This window comes from Dermacentor variabilis, chromosome 4 (genome assembly GCF_050947875.1).
Source record: "Dermacentor variabilis isolate Ectoservices chromosome 4, ASM5094787v1, whole genome shotgun sequence".
In the NCBI taxonomy this organism is placed as follows: domain Eukaryota; kingdom Metazoa; phylum Arthropoda; class Arachnida; order Ixodida; family Ixodidae; genus Dermacentor; species Dermacentor variabilis.
Genome location: NC_134571.1, coordinates 69,157,125 through 69,173,925, shown reverse-complemented (window position 1 = coordinate 69,173,925; position 16,801 = coordinate 69,157,125). Strand labels below are relative to the sequence as shown.

At 45.6% G+C, this 16,801-nt stretch overlaps 1 protein-coding gene across 5 annotated transcripts in view; it reads right to left on the bottom strand.

Annotated features, from left to right (window-relative positions):
- The window catches only part of LOC142579324 (sialin-like), an 83,897-nt gene that overhangs the window by 39,601 nt on the left and 27,495 nt on the right, over nucleotides 1-16,801 (bottom strand). For 2 of the 5 annotated variants that reach the window (XM_075689389.1, XM_075689393.1), the window contains exon 2: nucleotides 2,985-3,110. In XM_075689389.1, the coding sequence (XP_075545504.1) occupies nucleotides 2,985-3,110 (126 nt within the window). Of the gene's footprint in view, nucleotides 1-2,984; nucleotides 3,111-7,329; nucleotides 7,707-7,727; nucleotides 7,838-16,147; nucleotides 16,507-16,801 lie in introns of those variants that run through there. The other 3 variants (XM_075689390.1, XM_075689392.1, XM_075689391.1) reach the window with 3 other exon arrangements.

The following is a 16,801-nucleotide window of genomic DNA, read 5'->3' as shown; positions in this document are numbered from 1 at the left end:
TGTTAATTTGTTATTCGAAAGTTTCAAATATACGTACACCCCTAAAGTCTTATCCGGTCTTCTGACGAGTTGGCCCACACGCAGTTTTTGTAATGTCCTTCACACCCCACGATGCGGTGAGGTGCCGTACTTCTAAACCTTAATGAGAAAACGCGACCAGACAATTACATGTGGTCTTAATTTACCCTCTCATCTAACTGCCCTCTAGATTTTCCCGACATGCGATCATACCTATTATGCTACAAAACTTTTCTTCCTCTTGTTACTATTGCGTGAAAAGAACTTGCCATCACCGTCACAGGTGACTAAATCTTTCATTTTTTTATTTCCATATTAAATAGAAAGTCAAAGTTACCTCACAGCCTTCACTGTCTCAGATGTTAATACAATCATCAACAAACGCAATTATCGACCTACCAGTATTATAGTAATTTCGAGGCCTACGCCTATTCTCGCGCAGTCTCTGTGTCCAGGGTAAAATGAAGGTTATTCGCCGTCTGTTGGCCAAACCAGTACGGCTTTCGTTAAATACATTAATCACAGCCAGAAACTAAACGCTAGCTTTCGTGGTAGGCTTCTCTTAAAATGTCTGCGACATTTCGACGATCCGGGTGACTATCGCGAGCCTAGGCGCAATGCAGCCCCCTTTAAAGACGCCGGATTGACGACTTGAATTCATGCTCGTAAATGTACGTATGTATAGGCAGCTATGCATACTCTCTATTGTGGTTTTCCATCAATTTTTATTCTGCATATGTATTTATGTAAGTTGCTTTGAATGAAATGTAGTAGGATTTAGGCCAAGCTCTCAGCTGTTAGTTAGCCTTTGATCGGCACAAGCTTCTAACTATAGGACAATTCACTATATTTGGCGCGTGTTGCGCTTACGCGAACCGAAGTTAGATACCTCTCCTGCTTTGAATTTCCCTCGAAGGAGAGGAAATTACGATCTTGAGCTGGAAAGCTGTGATAAGCTGTTGCTTCTTTACCAGTAGTTTGTATAGTATGCAGGCCACGTTTAAGTGGTTGATCATTGTTCGTTAATTTTCATACGTATTCCATTCAGAACCCTTTACACACAGCGCATAAATGTTGTTCACCGCAGCTGCGTAGTTGCCGCAGCTTGAAGCGTTATATTTTGCTTTTCCTCTTTCTGAAGCGGCCAACGAAAGAAGCCGGCAACATTATGATCGCTAAAGGTCACGCAATGAGCAGCTTTGTAGAAAGTGCGTGTAACTGTGCGCCACTGCTCATGCGCCGAATGCAAGTGTTTCACAATAGTTTCAAACAAATGTTGAACTTTAGCAATATGCGGTTCTCTCCATATTTGCGGTGAAAAGCGAGTAGGCTATTCCCCTGTGTGTGTGTGAAATTCAGCTTTAGTCACTTCGATAAACAAATACATTTTGCTAGAGAACTCAAAATCAAGTTTACAGGTTTCCTATCGGGAGTGACAGAAATGTGAATGTTAGTCATAGAAAGACAGTGCCAAACCGGTGTAGGCGCAGTAGCGTTTTTTAGTACCTTTTTGCTATCATTTTCAACTTTTTTCATTATATTGCCTGAAATCATTACGTAGAAGATAGGTACCAATCACGAGCGGGACTGACGCCTCTGTAAGCGGCCGAGTGACCTCAGGCGCCCAAATCGGTAGCACCTGTGTGCACATTTCCTGCTTCTTCGTGTGACCACGATTAATGAATCCTTTTCAATTCCTGAACGTATCACGGTTACTAATGATGCTCGCGTCATAGTATTTCGGCTCTCTCTTCTGATGTCATATGCTGCTGTCCATCGCGCTAGGTTCGACAACTGCAGAAACCGGAGCTTGTTGTGGACAACACAGCTGCAAAATGCTTACTGCACACTGATTCAAGTTGAGAGGTTAAATAAAGGCTGCATAACTGTGTCGGTGCGCATTTAAGTCCCGCGACACGTTGTAAGTTTCATAGCAAGGGTGGGGCCTTTAACGGACGATGCAATTCATTCATTCATTCATTCAACCAGCAGCATAAGTTTTTCATGCAAATAACTGTAGAGTAATTATCTTCAGCATACGCTACAGTGTATGGTCGACTACTGGTAAGGACGCGCTTCAAGAGCTTGTCAGTACTATCTAAATCAAGAAGGGGCCATGAACACGGGCGCATTTTCCTGTTTGAAAGCGTCGAGGCAAACTTCCAGTTTTCTTCTTTTTCTTTCATATACAGGGTGTTTTAGCGAATACTTCAAAAAAAAATTTAAGGTTGCCTGTAGGAGATAGCACAGTTCTTGTTCATGAGCTGATCTACTCGAAGAGGTGGACATTACGGGCACCCAAAAATGAAATGCATAACCGACTAATTAATAAATATTCCGTAATAAAGTTTTAATAGTTACCTTATGGCCTATATTGCAATTTAAAAATTCTAGCCATGGAGTTCGCAAGCCGTATCCAGTTTGAGCGAATTCTCATGATGACTCCAGTTTCGAGATATTGATTCCTGCACTTTGCGGAAAAATGCATTGGCGTCCCAGTTACTTCCTTAACGAAACGTTGTTTTGTGCACTGACGCACAAAAGTAGCTGGAAAGCCAACGCATTTCTGCGCAAACTTCGGGAATTAATATCTCGAAAGTAGCCTCTTGCTGAGAATTCGTTACAATAAGTGGATCCGCCTACAATTTGTAAATTGCAATATGGGCCATAAGGTAATAAGTTAAAAACTTCAATACTGATTTTTGTTAATTAGTCGTTTATGCATTTCCATTTTTGATGCAAGTAATGTCCGCCTATTCGAGTAGACCAGCTCATGAACAAGAATTATGCTATCTGCCACAGGAAACCTTAAAATATTTTTGAAATTGCTCGTTGAAACACCCTGTATATATAGCGTCAGACCCATGCGTAGCTTAACAGAGCGCTCACCTACATAGATTAAGCTATGGCCCCTATTGCGTTCAATCTTCCCCAAGACAAAGAAGGTAAAGAGGAAGAACACTCACCGAAGAGTTTTTCTCCTTTTCGATGTTTCTTGATTTTTGGAGGAGATTCCACGGGCAGTGCGGCACCATCTTTGTGGACGGGCTTCATCATCAACGGCGCACTCTCTTCGCCCGGATTTTGGCCGTCTGCAAGAAAAAAGAGAGACACGTTCTCGTTAATTAGGCACGTGCCTCGAGTTTCCAACTTTATTATATCCTTCTTCATTTTATTTCTCCCCCTAGTGGCACGTTTTGCAACCGCTGCCTTCGCGGAATGAAAAAAACCGAAGCCATTTCCATGCATGTGTTTCCGTGCATTTTTTTCAGGCGTTTCCGTACATTTTGCATCGTCGTTTCACGCGAACGACGATGCAAATCGGTGCGTCCTTCTTCTCTGATAGTTCGGACGATTTGTTGAGTAGTATGCGTGAAGTGATAGGTCGTGAATTTGATTCTTGGCCGCAGATGCTTCAATACGATGGAGGAAGAACGCAAGAGAAAATGACAACCATTCCACCCTGTTAAGGTGGAATGGCAACGAAAGCTGACGATAGTCAAAACTCTCAAACGAAGAGCAAAGTGCTTTCGCTGCCATTCCATCTTCACAGAATGGAATGGTTGTCATTTTTGTCGTTGCGAGTCTGGCGTCGTTGCTCCTTCGGAGGTGCCCGGGCTCGCGATTGTAGTTTTTGTTCAGCATCGCGGGAACGTTTTTCGTCGGTGGTCGTTTTGCGCCGGTGCCTTTTACATTCTCGTTGCTGTTCCCTCCGGCGCTCCTCGTACGCATGCTGTTCTTCGGGTGTACGAACTACACGTGTCTTCCCCATCGATAGCGCAGCTGTTCTTAGCGCCGATGCCTCTACTGCTGATATACTGCGATAACCTTGACGTCACGCTATTGTTCACGGCGAGCGTTGTAATCTGCATGTTCCGCATTTTGACATCTGAGCCGCTGCACTGCCCCCATATGGGTTTGTTAGGAATCGCTAAGTCCGTTTCGGTTGCCGGACGCCGAAAAAATTACGGAAGGTTAGTCCCTATATACAGCTTTCGCTGTAAAAAATAAAAAAAATGCTCGCGTGGCGTGCCTTGGGAGCATGTTAACCATATATCATAGTCCAACGTATTATTTTTGATACGCTCGCACCTCCAAACTCATTTAAGCATGGGAAAGTTTATGGAAAGCATGTAGTAGTGTTTTTCAACATTCTGGAGCAAGTGTTTAGCTATGGGTAGCTCGCAAAATCAATTGCTTATAAATTACGGTACTAGCTAACCGTTTACTCAAAAGACCTCTCATGTTTATTTATTCATTTTTTTCTTGCCCGAATGCGCTCTCAGTGGGCAGAAATAAAGGCGAACAACTTGCTGTAATTTTTCTTGTTGTTGATTGGTGCTCTTGCTTTGTGGGCTTTCTAGGTGGCCAAAATTAATTCGGATGCTTTACGACGGCCCCCATAACCCCGTCGTACCATTTAGGAACGTTAAATTCATACTTTAATTATAGTTGAACGAGCAGCTGCGAGTTTTGCGAACGATGCAGCCACGTTGACACAGGGAAAGAAATGTACGCAACAGCATGGTACCTTGAGCCCAGCACCTGTTTCTTTCGCTACGTAGCGAATTCCCACAGTTCATCACACCTGTAGAAGAACGACGGGCTCCGCCGCACCCCGCTTTAATCACAGTTTGATACAGGGGCCTCCTGTAGCGCACTGCATCGGGCAAACCGTTCGAGTTGTGCGAGTTCGTTGGCGCTTAATGGGAACACCAGCCGGCTGGGATGGCCGGGTCATCACGCGGGCGTTCGGAACGAACGGTGCCTCGAAACGCAGCACGCAGCTGTCGCATGGCCTACGTCAGTCGGGAAGCTAACAGAAAAGCTACAAAAAATAATAATAAGAAAACTAAATAAACTAAAAAATAAAAAAGTAGAGAGGGCGAAGGAACGGTCCTACATCGAGAGTAGAAATAGAAATTGCTTGTTGATTTTAAATATAATGTGAAGTACGAAAGTAAGTAAAAAAGCTGCTGACTGCGCTACAACTGTCTATAGCTACATCTGATTAAACCTGAACAGCGGTCAGCAGTGGGGGGGGGGGGGGGGGAGGTTGATGGGTGAAGGAAGAGCCATGGAAAGATGATAGAAAATTATTCGCATAATGGACAATGAGCTTCAGTAAAAATAAATAAATAAATAAACAAAACGTAAACAAAAAAAGCCATAGTTAGCTTGGGTTGTCACTTCGCTGAGAGGGCAAGCGCGAAAAATGGTAAGTGCACTATAATGGTAAGTGCACTCAATAAGTGCACTATAAGTAGCAGCATGTATAGTGAACCGTCTAACTTAGACACGCACGCCACAGCCTCTCTATGTTTATTCATTTCTCATTTTACTTCGGCTAGATAAGCCCACCCACCTGTCTAAACATCAAACTCGTATATTTTAATTTGTCCCGTGAGCATAGTTCCGCGATGTAGAATTTCTGGCACGTCTTGCGGCTGTATTAAGAAGAAGCTCTCTTTGCCTCTTTCTTCGACTTTCCCGCTGCTGCTGATGATGATCAATATGATGATGATGATGCTGTCCTGCACGCCCCTAACGCCGGCCGCCTCGGGACGTCGTTGAGACGTGGCCATGTCACAAAAACATATTTGACATTCGCTGTCGGTGTTTTGTTTCACAATATTTGTTTAAAAGCTGTCATTCTCAAATTTCTGAGGAATACCTTTGTAAAGAATGTAAGACAAGATGTGAGTCACGTGTAGGGTCGGCCTGGATGTGGTTCAAAATGATTTCCACGGATTTTCTGCGACACGGGGACCTTAATGCTATTGCAATAATGCGTGACAAGAGTGTGGCACGAACCAAAGGCGACGCGAGAAGCTCGTGTCAACATTTACGCCGCATAGCATGCGCACAATGCCTCCTGGAGTGCCGTAATTAAGCGTGACCCCCCACAAATGCAGTGCAGGAGCTGCCGCGCTTGTCTCCGTGCTCAGCCGCAACAGCAACGACAGTAGAGGGAGGAGGTGGGGAGAATGTCAGAGAGGGAAAGAGAGAGAGAGAGAGAGTGGGGCAGTTCTGTGGAGCTACAACCCAGAATGGCGCCGAAGCGCACTTAGGGCCGAGAAGACGGAGGCTCGCAAAAGCGTCGAGCGGAGCAAGAACGACGAACACGAGTGGTGCAAGCAAGGTAACTTTTTACATCACGTCATGGCTGCCGTATTCCGTCAATAGATCACCGTCAAATAACGTCAATGAACGCTTACAGCAGACAAAGCTTCACTTACATCGATTCCTACAGTACGTGGGATCTGTATACTTTTTGTACATTACTTATTATTTTCACATTTGAAATTTTAGAAATAAGTCTTCAATTATCAAAACGAATAGGGAAAGTCATGAAATGTTGCCTTAAGTTCAGAAAAATAACTATGCTGTACTACAAATGAACAGGCTGTAACTCGGAAGAATCATTTACGACAGCGATGCGAAAGCAGGGAGACAGACACAAACGCATGCGTAAATATGCATCCAACTGAGGAGGAAGGAAGAAGCAGGAATAGATGGAAAGACAGGGAGTTTGGCCAGCTCTCAGACCAGCTGGCTACCACATGCTGTGGAAGGGGGTTAGGGGAATAAAGTATAATAGAAAAGAGATGTTATAAAAAAAGGAAAGAAGAGTAAAAAGGAAAGGGGAATACGGCACTGCTTAAAGTCTGTCTCTAAGACCAGTTCTCCGCAAGAAGCACAACAACGCTTTCAAAGCCTTCTGCGCTGAGGACGGTCTCGGCCGGTGTCCCAGGACCCTTTCCTCCGACAAAGGGCTTTTGTCGAGACTGCCTACATCGGACTGAAAGTTTTCACACAGGTAAAGACATACATGCGACTACACAACACCAACAGTCACTCGGCACAGAAGTTGAGTCTGTACGAAAATTCGTTTTCTCTATATGCGGAATGAAATGTTTACTGCAGCAATACAAACGGTCGTAACCGCAGATGTTTCTGCACTGGGCCGATGAAATATAAAATGGGGCACACTTCATCAAATTGAGTCGATTATTACCAAAAGCAATGTGGGTGACGAGAGACGTAGAATGGTTGAATGTAAGCTCAGCATCAGGAGCTGGACAAAAACAAACGAGGACTTAGTCAACCGCGTCCGTCTCGTCGAACATGTCAAGAAAGTTGTACTGAAGTACTTGATTTAGCAAAGAGTAAGCTAAGCATGCTACTGCGTTGATCATGTTTCATTGAATTTCGACAGCTAATGACAACAAATCAGAGAAACTATAGCCACCCAACTGGAAAAACAGCGCAGCGGCACGTCAACGCTTAAGAATTCCTCGGTGTACTTACGTCAACCAATCGGCTAGCTGGGAACTTTCAAGCGCTCGAAACACGGCGTTGCCTTTTTTGCTGAGGACCTCAAAGCAGTCAAACAGGCGAGCGACGACGCACGCACAATCGGATGACCACCAAACACACACGGGGTTTCCCGCTTCCGGAAGACGACAGCACACGGGAGGGGAGCTCGAATAAAACAAATAAAGCAAATTGAAACAGAAAAACGTTGAAGGAATGCGGCACTGAGATGGCAGCAGGTGGCAGGCCCGCGCACGGGGCAAGGCTCTTCAAATTCCACTCTTGGCGTCAGCGTCGTTGGCAGTTATGCAGCAGCTGCGGAGCGTCGGCGCAGCGCCGAACACGTTTCTCGGCGCATGTAACGTTGTGGCGGCATCGTCGTGCCTACCTACCTGCCTGCCGGCTTGCCTTCGCCACACGCCAAGTCTAGTGACCTTGTTTCGCGCGACTGGCGGAAGCCGAAAGGTTAGCTTTGCGCGCTGCGACCCACCCCAGAGGCAAAGGCTCGGAGCGGATTGGTTCTATCTTTTCTTTAGTCTTTCTCCTCCTTTTTCTTTTCTTTTCCTTCTCCCTTCTTTGCTTTCTTCGACGAGTGAGCTCAGGTAACGAGAGCGGCTGGGCGACCGGTCTTTCGATGCGGAGGGAGCGATGCCAGAGTGTCGCCAAAAAGACAGCGAAAGAATAAGCGAAAAAAAGAAGAGAACGAACCACATAGAAAGGAATGAGGCTGAGGGCGAGGTAATTGGTGCACTCGGCTGCTCCGAAAGTGAGTGCTTGGAGAACATGCACAGCTCCAAGCGAAGTGGAACCACGACCGTGTACACAAGGCAGAAAAAATGAACACCTGACGAGAAGCCATACCACTGACGTAATTTCGGCGCCGATTCACGGAACACTTTCGGGCTGTATTCTCTCGACTTAAATGGCGTGATTGATGGCTGAAGTGTCGCCGTAGGGAATATGCTACAGTTTGTCGGGACGCAGTGACTCGCACCGCGGGTTGCTTGAGAGGAGGAAAGCCTCCGCTTCCGCGAGCGTCGCCAGAACGCCGGTTTTACAAGCGCGAAAGCTGCTCACTTGCTTTTTCCTCTTTTGCTGATTTGACTCGCTGCATATCACTCTTAATTATGCATGCAGTTGCCCTTCCTATACGGGAAGAGTGTACGTGCACGTGTAATCCAAGAGTGCGTACCAGACTCCGTTGAGGATTTTCTTTATGGCGCGTACGATTGAAGTCCTATCTACCCATTTAACTGAAGTTTCTACTGAAATTATGAAAGAATAAAACAAAAATAAACTTGACTTGCAAGGCTAAGTATCAGGCCTCTGTTATTTCGCTTTTTCACCTTCCCTAATCCTCAGTGCCGTAAACGCGACTTTCTTCCCATGAATTCAAATAATGATTGCAGCTTATTATTATTATCTTTTAGCTTTGTTCACTAAAAGACATTTCAGTGACAAAACAAGTCACGAAAATTTCGGCAGATTTTCCCACGTTGGCAATGTCGTACGTTGTAACGTTATTCCTTTACAAACAGGCCGAATGAGACTCGCCATTAATGCCTGTCCAAAGTGTGGTCAAGAAAGTCAAAGGGTGCTCCCTTTGGGACAAAAAATATAATGGGCTCACTACGTACATAGAAAAAAAAGAAAAGAAAAAAAAGAAGAACGCGTAACTTGCATGCATATAAGCTTACGCGAAGCTCCTGCGTTGCCAAGATTTTTGATGTGGAACAACACCGCGGGAGCGCGTTAAGTCGTGCAAAAGTGTACTCAAGTAAAAAAAAAAAGGAAGAAGAACAAAATGAAAGAAAACCAATTTTTCGTTCTACAACTTCAACATCTATTCATATAAGGTTGTTTCACACGGTGTGCTATTGGAGCACGAAGACTACTCGACATAGGTGAAAGTGTTCGTAGACGACGAGGAGGCAGTCTCAGGAAGCAGAAATGTGTTTAGAAGGCTTCCGAAACAATTGCGTGAAGCGAGGGCTGAGATGGGATTCCAAATAACGTTGTATATCGTAGCTGAACATGAACAAAAAAGTTACAGCACCACTGCTTGACCTTCGGTCACGTACGTTGACCGCAGCGGTCACGCAACGGGCGCCGGCACGCGCCAGCAAACCGCCTCATTCACTCAGGCATCCTCACACATCCTCCCAAGGACGACGGAAGTCGCTGTGGTAATGGCACAACGCAGTCAGCATTTTAACACCCTTAAGGGTGCTAAACTGGCAGTATCTTGCGTCGATTCAGCACCGATATATATAGTCTTAACACCTCGTAACAGGGGTGTGTGCGTAAACATCGCCACGCGCTTCTTGGGTAATAGGGGCGCTAACTATTTTGGTTTTATGCCCCGGTCGGTCATAACAAAGACATTCGCGCCGACTGGAAAGATCCGAGGCCTAGTAAACTCCTGGCGATAAAAAATGATGGCCGACGTACAATCGCGGACGTCGCCTCTCGAGATACGCGGAATATTTTATCACCTTTATCAGGCAGGCACGCACACGAACCCGACTTGCTCAGAATTATTCCGCAGCAATGCTGTCACGCTTACGGACTTTACCGTCGGCTACGTTCGATGGTCTCGCTTGAGTGCTCGAGGAAGATACACAAATGGGTCAGCGTCGTATCGCACTGCTTTGACGCTGTGGATGCTTGTTAATGCAAAGTGGTAGTTCACAGCTTTGTCTGATCGACTTCGATATGTAGGTCACAGACCTATGCTGAATGGGAGTGGTACGCGTACTTCATGCAGCCAGCGTCTTGAACAAACAATTCTGTTGCACCACACTGTATAGCTACCAGTTATATGTATGTGCCTTAGGCACACTTTTGAACATTTGGATAACTTAAGGGATGTCCCAACTTCGGAAAGCCAGATTTTATATGTCTATTTTGGAGCCTTTTAGAACATGCTGTCAGTAATTTACGCAGTGAAAAATAAAACACTGAACTTTGATGCGTGCATTCGCGTAATAGAATGCTTTTAGTGCGTGTGACACGGTGGTATATATTTAGTAATTCTTAATCTTCCAATCTGGAGCGGCAGTCTCAACTTTATGAGTGCCACCGCGAACAGTATATGCCGTATCCCCCTTCCAGTGACGCCAACGAAACCTCCTTGTGAATGTGACTTGATTGATTAGCTAGCTTGCCTCGCGTTTACCGCCAATGGGATTGCGACCATCGTCCGAAATTCGCTGCTGATTCAATGGTAGTGTTATCCGTGGTGAAATCCTCGCTACAAGAAAATCTGGCTTCCAGGCTGTATTTTGCATCTCATGTTCAGACAATGCAATCGTGGTTGCTTCTGCTAGACCCGCCGTGCCATCTTGGTGACTATGGCGTTTTGCTGCTTAGCTCAAGGCCGTGGGTTCCTTCAAGGCGGCCGCATTCTGTTGGGGCTGGAAGGCAAAAGCACTCGTATACTTGGATTTAGGTGCATGGTAATTAAACCCAGGGGGTCAATAATAATGTGGAGTCTCCCAATGTCTCGTCGTCATGTGGCTCATAATTACATTGAACGTGAAGAAAGGGGGTTAACCGAGGGGCCCCTCGGTTAACCCCTTTCTTCTCGTTCATTACAAAACGAGGGTCTCGAATCCGACAGCATTGATGCATTCAAGTAGCACGCATTGGTTTATACAACAGTTGCCTGCACCCAAAAAGGTCATGCACTTGCGACGCCTGCGACAGAAAGGATATTCCACATCCACCGCCAAGGTTTGTGAAAGGCGGCGCTGGCTAACATGCACTCTCAGGGTTAGTTCTAGTGGTAACACATAATTACCCCAGAAAGTGGACGGGAAGACGGTGCCGCGGTAGCTCAATTCGTAGAGCATCGCAAGCGTAATGCGAAGACGTGTGATCGTTCCCCACTTGCGGCAAGTTGTTTATTAATCCACTTTCAATTCCATTAATTTACCATTTCTTTAATTCAATTAGTAAGTACCAGTAATTTCCCCTCTGTTGTCCTTGGTGTCTTTGTTGGCTTCTTATGATAGATTATGGTTTTGGAACACGACCAAAGAGAAAATTATTTTTAATACATCCTAATGCATTTTTAATGCATCCTAATGCAGCTAATTTTAGCCAGAGTTTAAAAACATGCAGGTGCCACATAGCTGGACGTTGCTTGCCGTCGCTTGGAGATAGATCACTTTTTTCACTCCACCTAATTAGATAATTAGTCACAAATAATTTACTTAGATGAAAATGGTCAATGGGAAAATTGTAGAGCGACATGAAAAACTCCCGATACAGCTTTCTTTTGCGCAATACGTGCTACATAAAAGTGTTTTTCCGAGCGTGAAAGAAGCCCGCAAATGCGCGCAAAATTGCCGCGCGACTGGCCACTCGAGGCATTTTGCGTGTGTTCGCGGGATTCTTTCACGCTCGGAAAAAGGACTTTTATGTAGCACGTATTGAGCGACAGATCGAAAGCCGTACCGAGAGGTTTTCATGCCGCTCTACAATTTTCCCATTGACACTTTTCATCTAAATAATATATTTGAGATGTTGGCTACTTAATTGAGACTAATTATATAACTAGCTGGAGTCGGAAAATTGATCTGAGTATATCCAAGCGACGGCAAACAACATTACCTTGGCTCTGTCCAGCTACGTGGCATTTGCGCATATTTAAACTCTGCCTAAAGTTAGCTGGGACAGCCTGCATATTCTTATGATATAGCCTTAAATAATAGTAATCCTACTGTAACTCTGTATGTTAATTTCAAGTGATCCTTAGGTAAGCTGTACAGTATTACATATGTTATAGTTATGTTCCGATATGCATATATCCTGCGAACGTCGTATGCTGCCGATGTAAAGGTCTTCAGGGACTCAGTCAAGCTGTCTAGAGCAGCTTTTAGCCCTGAAGACCATCCAGAATTTTCAGGTGAAATAAACTTTGATTGCTTGCTTGATTGATTGATTGATTGATTGATTGATTGATTGATTGATTGATTGATTGATTGATTGATTGATTGATTGATTGATTGATTGATTGATTGATTGATTGTAAGTACGAGCATGCCGTAGCTTCGGGCTTTGCATTCAAGCTTACTCACTCTATTCCTTATATTTCTGTCTGTTCTTTTTTATTCATATGGACACTTCATCTCGTTCTGAGGACGATATCGCAACCAGAATTATCTAAAGTGACACGCGGTACGCCTGCACCTATCCACCTCGAGTCGTCTTTCTCTGAGCTCCTCTGCTGACGAAGAGCGTCGCTTGCGACACAGGGACGCTCCTGCCGACGCCGTGTTGCGCCGTTCAATTTCCGGTGGGGGTAGGCGTACTAAGAGGGGGACGGCCGCGTTCAAAGGCTCTCTTGTGGGCAAGAAACTTCTTATCGTGTACCACATTCGCACCGGCCAACTTTTACGATTTCATCGTAAAAATGCCTGATTTCTAGAGGTCGCTTACGATTGTCCTACTAACAGCATCAATTTTAAGCTGTTTTCTAAATTTGTGGTTTATTTAGTGCTACTCTGATTTCAACAAAATGCAAATAGAGCCTTCAAGTAATTTTTTAAAGCCTGACTTTTCGGACCTGCTCGATTATTCGGACCTACTGGCGGTAGCGCCGCCAGCTAAGTGGCAGGGGAAACTTTGCCTACCACTACACGAACATTTGACAAATAACTACAATGAACATCTATGTTTTTCTGTGATCTAGAAAAAAATTTTTTTTTTTGCTGTGAATATAGAGCAGCGTTCCTTTTTACAGCGTTTCAAGAAAATAAAGTCAGCTAATGTATTTTGATATACAGCGTACGTCTTGCGTAGAAAACAATTTCGATTACTTTCTCCCCAATTTTCTTTTTTTTTTTAAGGTCGGTAGGTCTGCATGTTTATATGGCGGCAATGGATAAACTTGCAAACATGGAGTAATTAAGTGGACATGCATAGCGCAAGTTTGAATGTCAACTAACAATGACACACACAAGAAAGTATGTGAACACGCAGATGTGATTCCATGCCGAATTTTCTGCGCGCTCATACCCTTACAGTAAGCGAATTTCACCTGGAGCAACATATTGTCGTGGATAAGTTTTCCTGCGCTGCTATTATTTCGTGCATTCATTTTTTTTTTGTCCGGCCGTTTTAGCTCTTATTGGCGAACGACCTGTTACATTTCGATGCGTGTATACAGAGCACCACCCAAATGGTACCATGACAGAAGATTGTAGGAATATTTGGGAAACTTGTCAATTTAGAAATTAGCTTGGAAATTGGCTGTCAGAGAGGACACAAAGCTGTAAATTTTATTGCTCAGAAAATGGTATAATGCAACTTTTCACACTGTGAGTCAGCATCTATGAATGAGCACGAACCACCTTCGAGAAAAGTTGCTTATGTATCGTCGAGTTCGCTGCGTAAATTATTTCTTGAAAGGATTAAGTAAATTACGCGAAAGAGAGCTTCAACCACCGATGTACCTAAGTGGTTTATTTCTTTTTTTTTCCAATGTGAGCGGGAAAAAAACATTGTTGTCGGAAAGTCTGGAGCACTCTTCTGACCTAATAACATGTCATTAAAAAGCTGTTTTTCGAAGTCCCAATATTGACCATTAAGAGAGTTCAATCATGCAAAATACTGCTTTCATTTCTGTTTTAATCTGAGGTCCGTGATGCTTCCATGCTCTGTCTTACACTTTTAGCCCCCTTCACGTCGTAGTCCTGAGTCAACGCCTTCCGAGTGTGGACATATCACTCCAAATACTTAAAACTTTAGCTATCACACTTGTTCACCTGATGCGTGGTTCTGCCATTGCTCTTGGAAAGATCTGCAGAGCCGAATTTGGGAAGCTTTTCGTTAGTATAAGTGTTGTTTGCCGTGCAATTGGAAGGCCGTCTTAAGTAATGGCATATATTTCCAGCATGTCGATTGGCTGATGTTTGCTCATTTCTAAGTATGTCTGGCCAGGTAAGTTTTTTAGAGAAAAGTGTCGACCGGTCGGTATTTCGCAGTTAAGCAGCTGACTTGAGCAACAGCGCGCCTCACACTTCTAAGTAGCTGCATGGCTATCTTATCTCCTCGCGAAGCGTTGTTTATGTACTCGCCGGAGTTGCTCAGGGGCTATGGTGTTGGGCTGCTGAGCACGAGGTCGCGGGATAGAATCCCAGCCATGATGGCTGCATTTCGATGGGGGCAAAATGCGAAAACGCCCGTGTACTTAGATTTAAGCGAACGTTAAAGAACTCCAGGTGGTCCAAATTTCCGCAGTCCTCCACTACAGCGTGCCTCATAATAAGGTCAGGGTTTTCGCAGGTAAAAACTGATAACTACTATATATGACGTTGTTCATGTGCTTGTGCAAGATGTTCCATATATTAAAAAAAGCGTGCCATCAGTAGTGTAACGAAGAGCAAAGGTCTTTCCGTCGCATGCAGAACAAAATGATTCTTTTGTGGAGGATAGAGACAGTGTTCAGACACTATTTTGCCAATTTTATTCAATATAACCTTCACAATGAACTTGCATCAGTTACAGCTGCAACTCATAAAGAGTGTTAGCGAGCAATGACGTCTTCCTTTAGGAAGAGACACCACATACCTGTGTCATAATTAACGCTCCTAGCAACAATTACATACCATTCGTAGCTAGCTAATTCAATATTGTCACTTCGATAGAACAAGAATAAACGCCCCCACAACTCTACGAACAAGCTCCCGTAAATTATCTGCAAACGACCCTTCATTTGTAAGTCACCAATATCCCATCCGTTATTCAATAGAACGAGCATTCTAGAAGCGCAGTGTTCAATACATATTCGGAAACAAGCAACCGTACGACCACATAATATAAGCGATCAACGAGCGAAGGAACAAAAAGTAGGCGCTCTTTTAAGTAGAGAGAGCGGGCGACGACCAACTTCGCACAAAAGGGCCAGCTGCGCAAAGAGGCCTCAAAAGAGAAGCGAAAGGTGGGCGTGACTGAAGCGGCAAACATGTGGGAAAGCGACGCCGACTTTTCTTCTGGTGTCACGCGAAGGGAGCTTCACGTTCGCAAATACAGGGCCAGTTAAGATGCCCGTGAACCCGCCGAGGTTGCTCAGTGGCTATGGTGTTAGGCTGCTGAGCACGAGGTCGCGGGATCGAATCCCGACCCCAGCAGCTGCATTTCGATGGGGGCGAAATGCGAAAACACCCGTGCGCTTATATTTAGGTGCACGTTAAAGAACTCCAGCTGGTCGAAATTTTCGGAGTCCCCCACTACGGCGCGCCTCATAATCAGAAAGTGTTTTTGGCACGTAGAACCCCACAATTAAATTTTTAAGACGCCCGTGAAAATCGTATGCTCCGTTATTCGTATTTACTTGCTATAGCCTTCTGCCCTTTTCGTTCATCCGTGGATCTGCAAACCAGCGGATCTGTTCCAAGACCTTATCCAGGAGCGTCTAGCAGTACATCGCAGTCGCACAGCAACGAGTTTGTGGCACGCTTTGCCGATAAGGAAATCGACAAAGATAAGTGACTCACCACGAACGGGTGTTTCAGCAGAAGTGGCACAGTTTTCAGGGCCGACACGAGGGCAGGATCTTCATAAAACGTATAAACATAGCATCAACGTAGAGAGCGGTGAAAGAGCGCAGATGTGCAAGAGACTCGAAATGCAGAGCAATATACATGTGTAGTTGGATAGCGAACACAACGCTGCTGCATATCCGAAGTCAATGTCGTATGTGATTCGTTTTAGATCGCGACGGACGTACTGTTACACTGCACACTGAGCCACCTGCAGTTTTTTTTTTTTTCGTCACAGGAATGAAATCTGCCAGACCACTCACCGCTGTGGTAGTGCTAGGGCGCAGCTGATAGCGAAGGATGACTTGGAAGCGCTAGCTGGGCAAGTGGGGACCCGCGTCGAAGCACCTCCGACTGACCGAACGCCGTAGCCCTCCGCGACTGACTCGCCAATGGGGCAAGGCTCGACCGAACGAGCGAAACAAGCAAGCCCGGCGTCGAAGCTCTCCGTCGGCGTGGGGAAGAGTTGCCTCCCGAGACACCCCGATGTGGAGAGGGTGTGAAGGGCAGTGCGCCGATGAGAAGACGCGCGTCAGCTGCCTTGACCGCCGAGGCGTCCCACTGCCGAAGGCGTGCCCGAGTGCGCGCGCTGGCTTCGTTCGACGCGTCGCCGATCGCAACTGACTACGCGCTTTCCCCGTGGGGTGCGCGGAACGACGCGCTCATCTCTCCGCGCGCCAAGCGAAGCGAGAAAGGAGGGCGGCCGAGCGCAGCTCGCGACGCGAGGCGAGAGCGTGCGGGCGCGCGCGTGCGAGCTCGCATCCCGCATCTCCCACGCGGATTAGACAAATAGAGTGCTGCTCGGCATCGCCTCCGGCCGATGGCCACAACAAAAACGATCCCCCAGCGGCACAAGAATGAAAACGAAGCGGCTCGTTCCTTACCCTTTGGTCAATCTGGAATGACAGTGGTTGCCG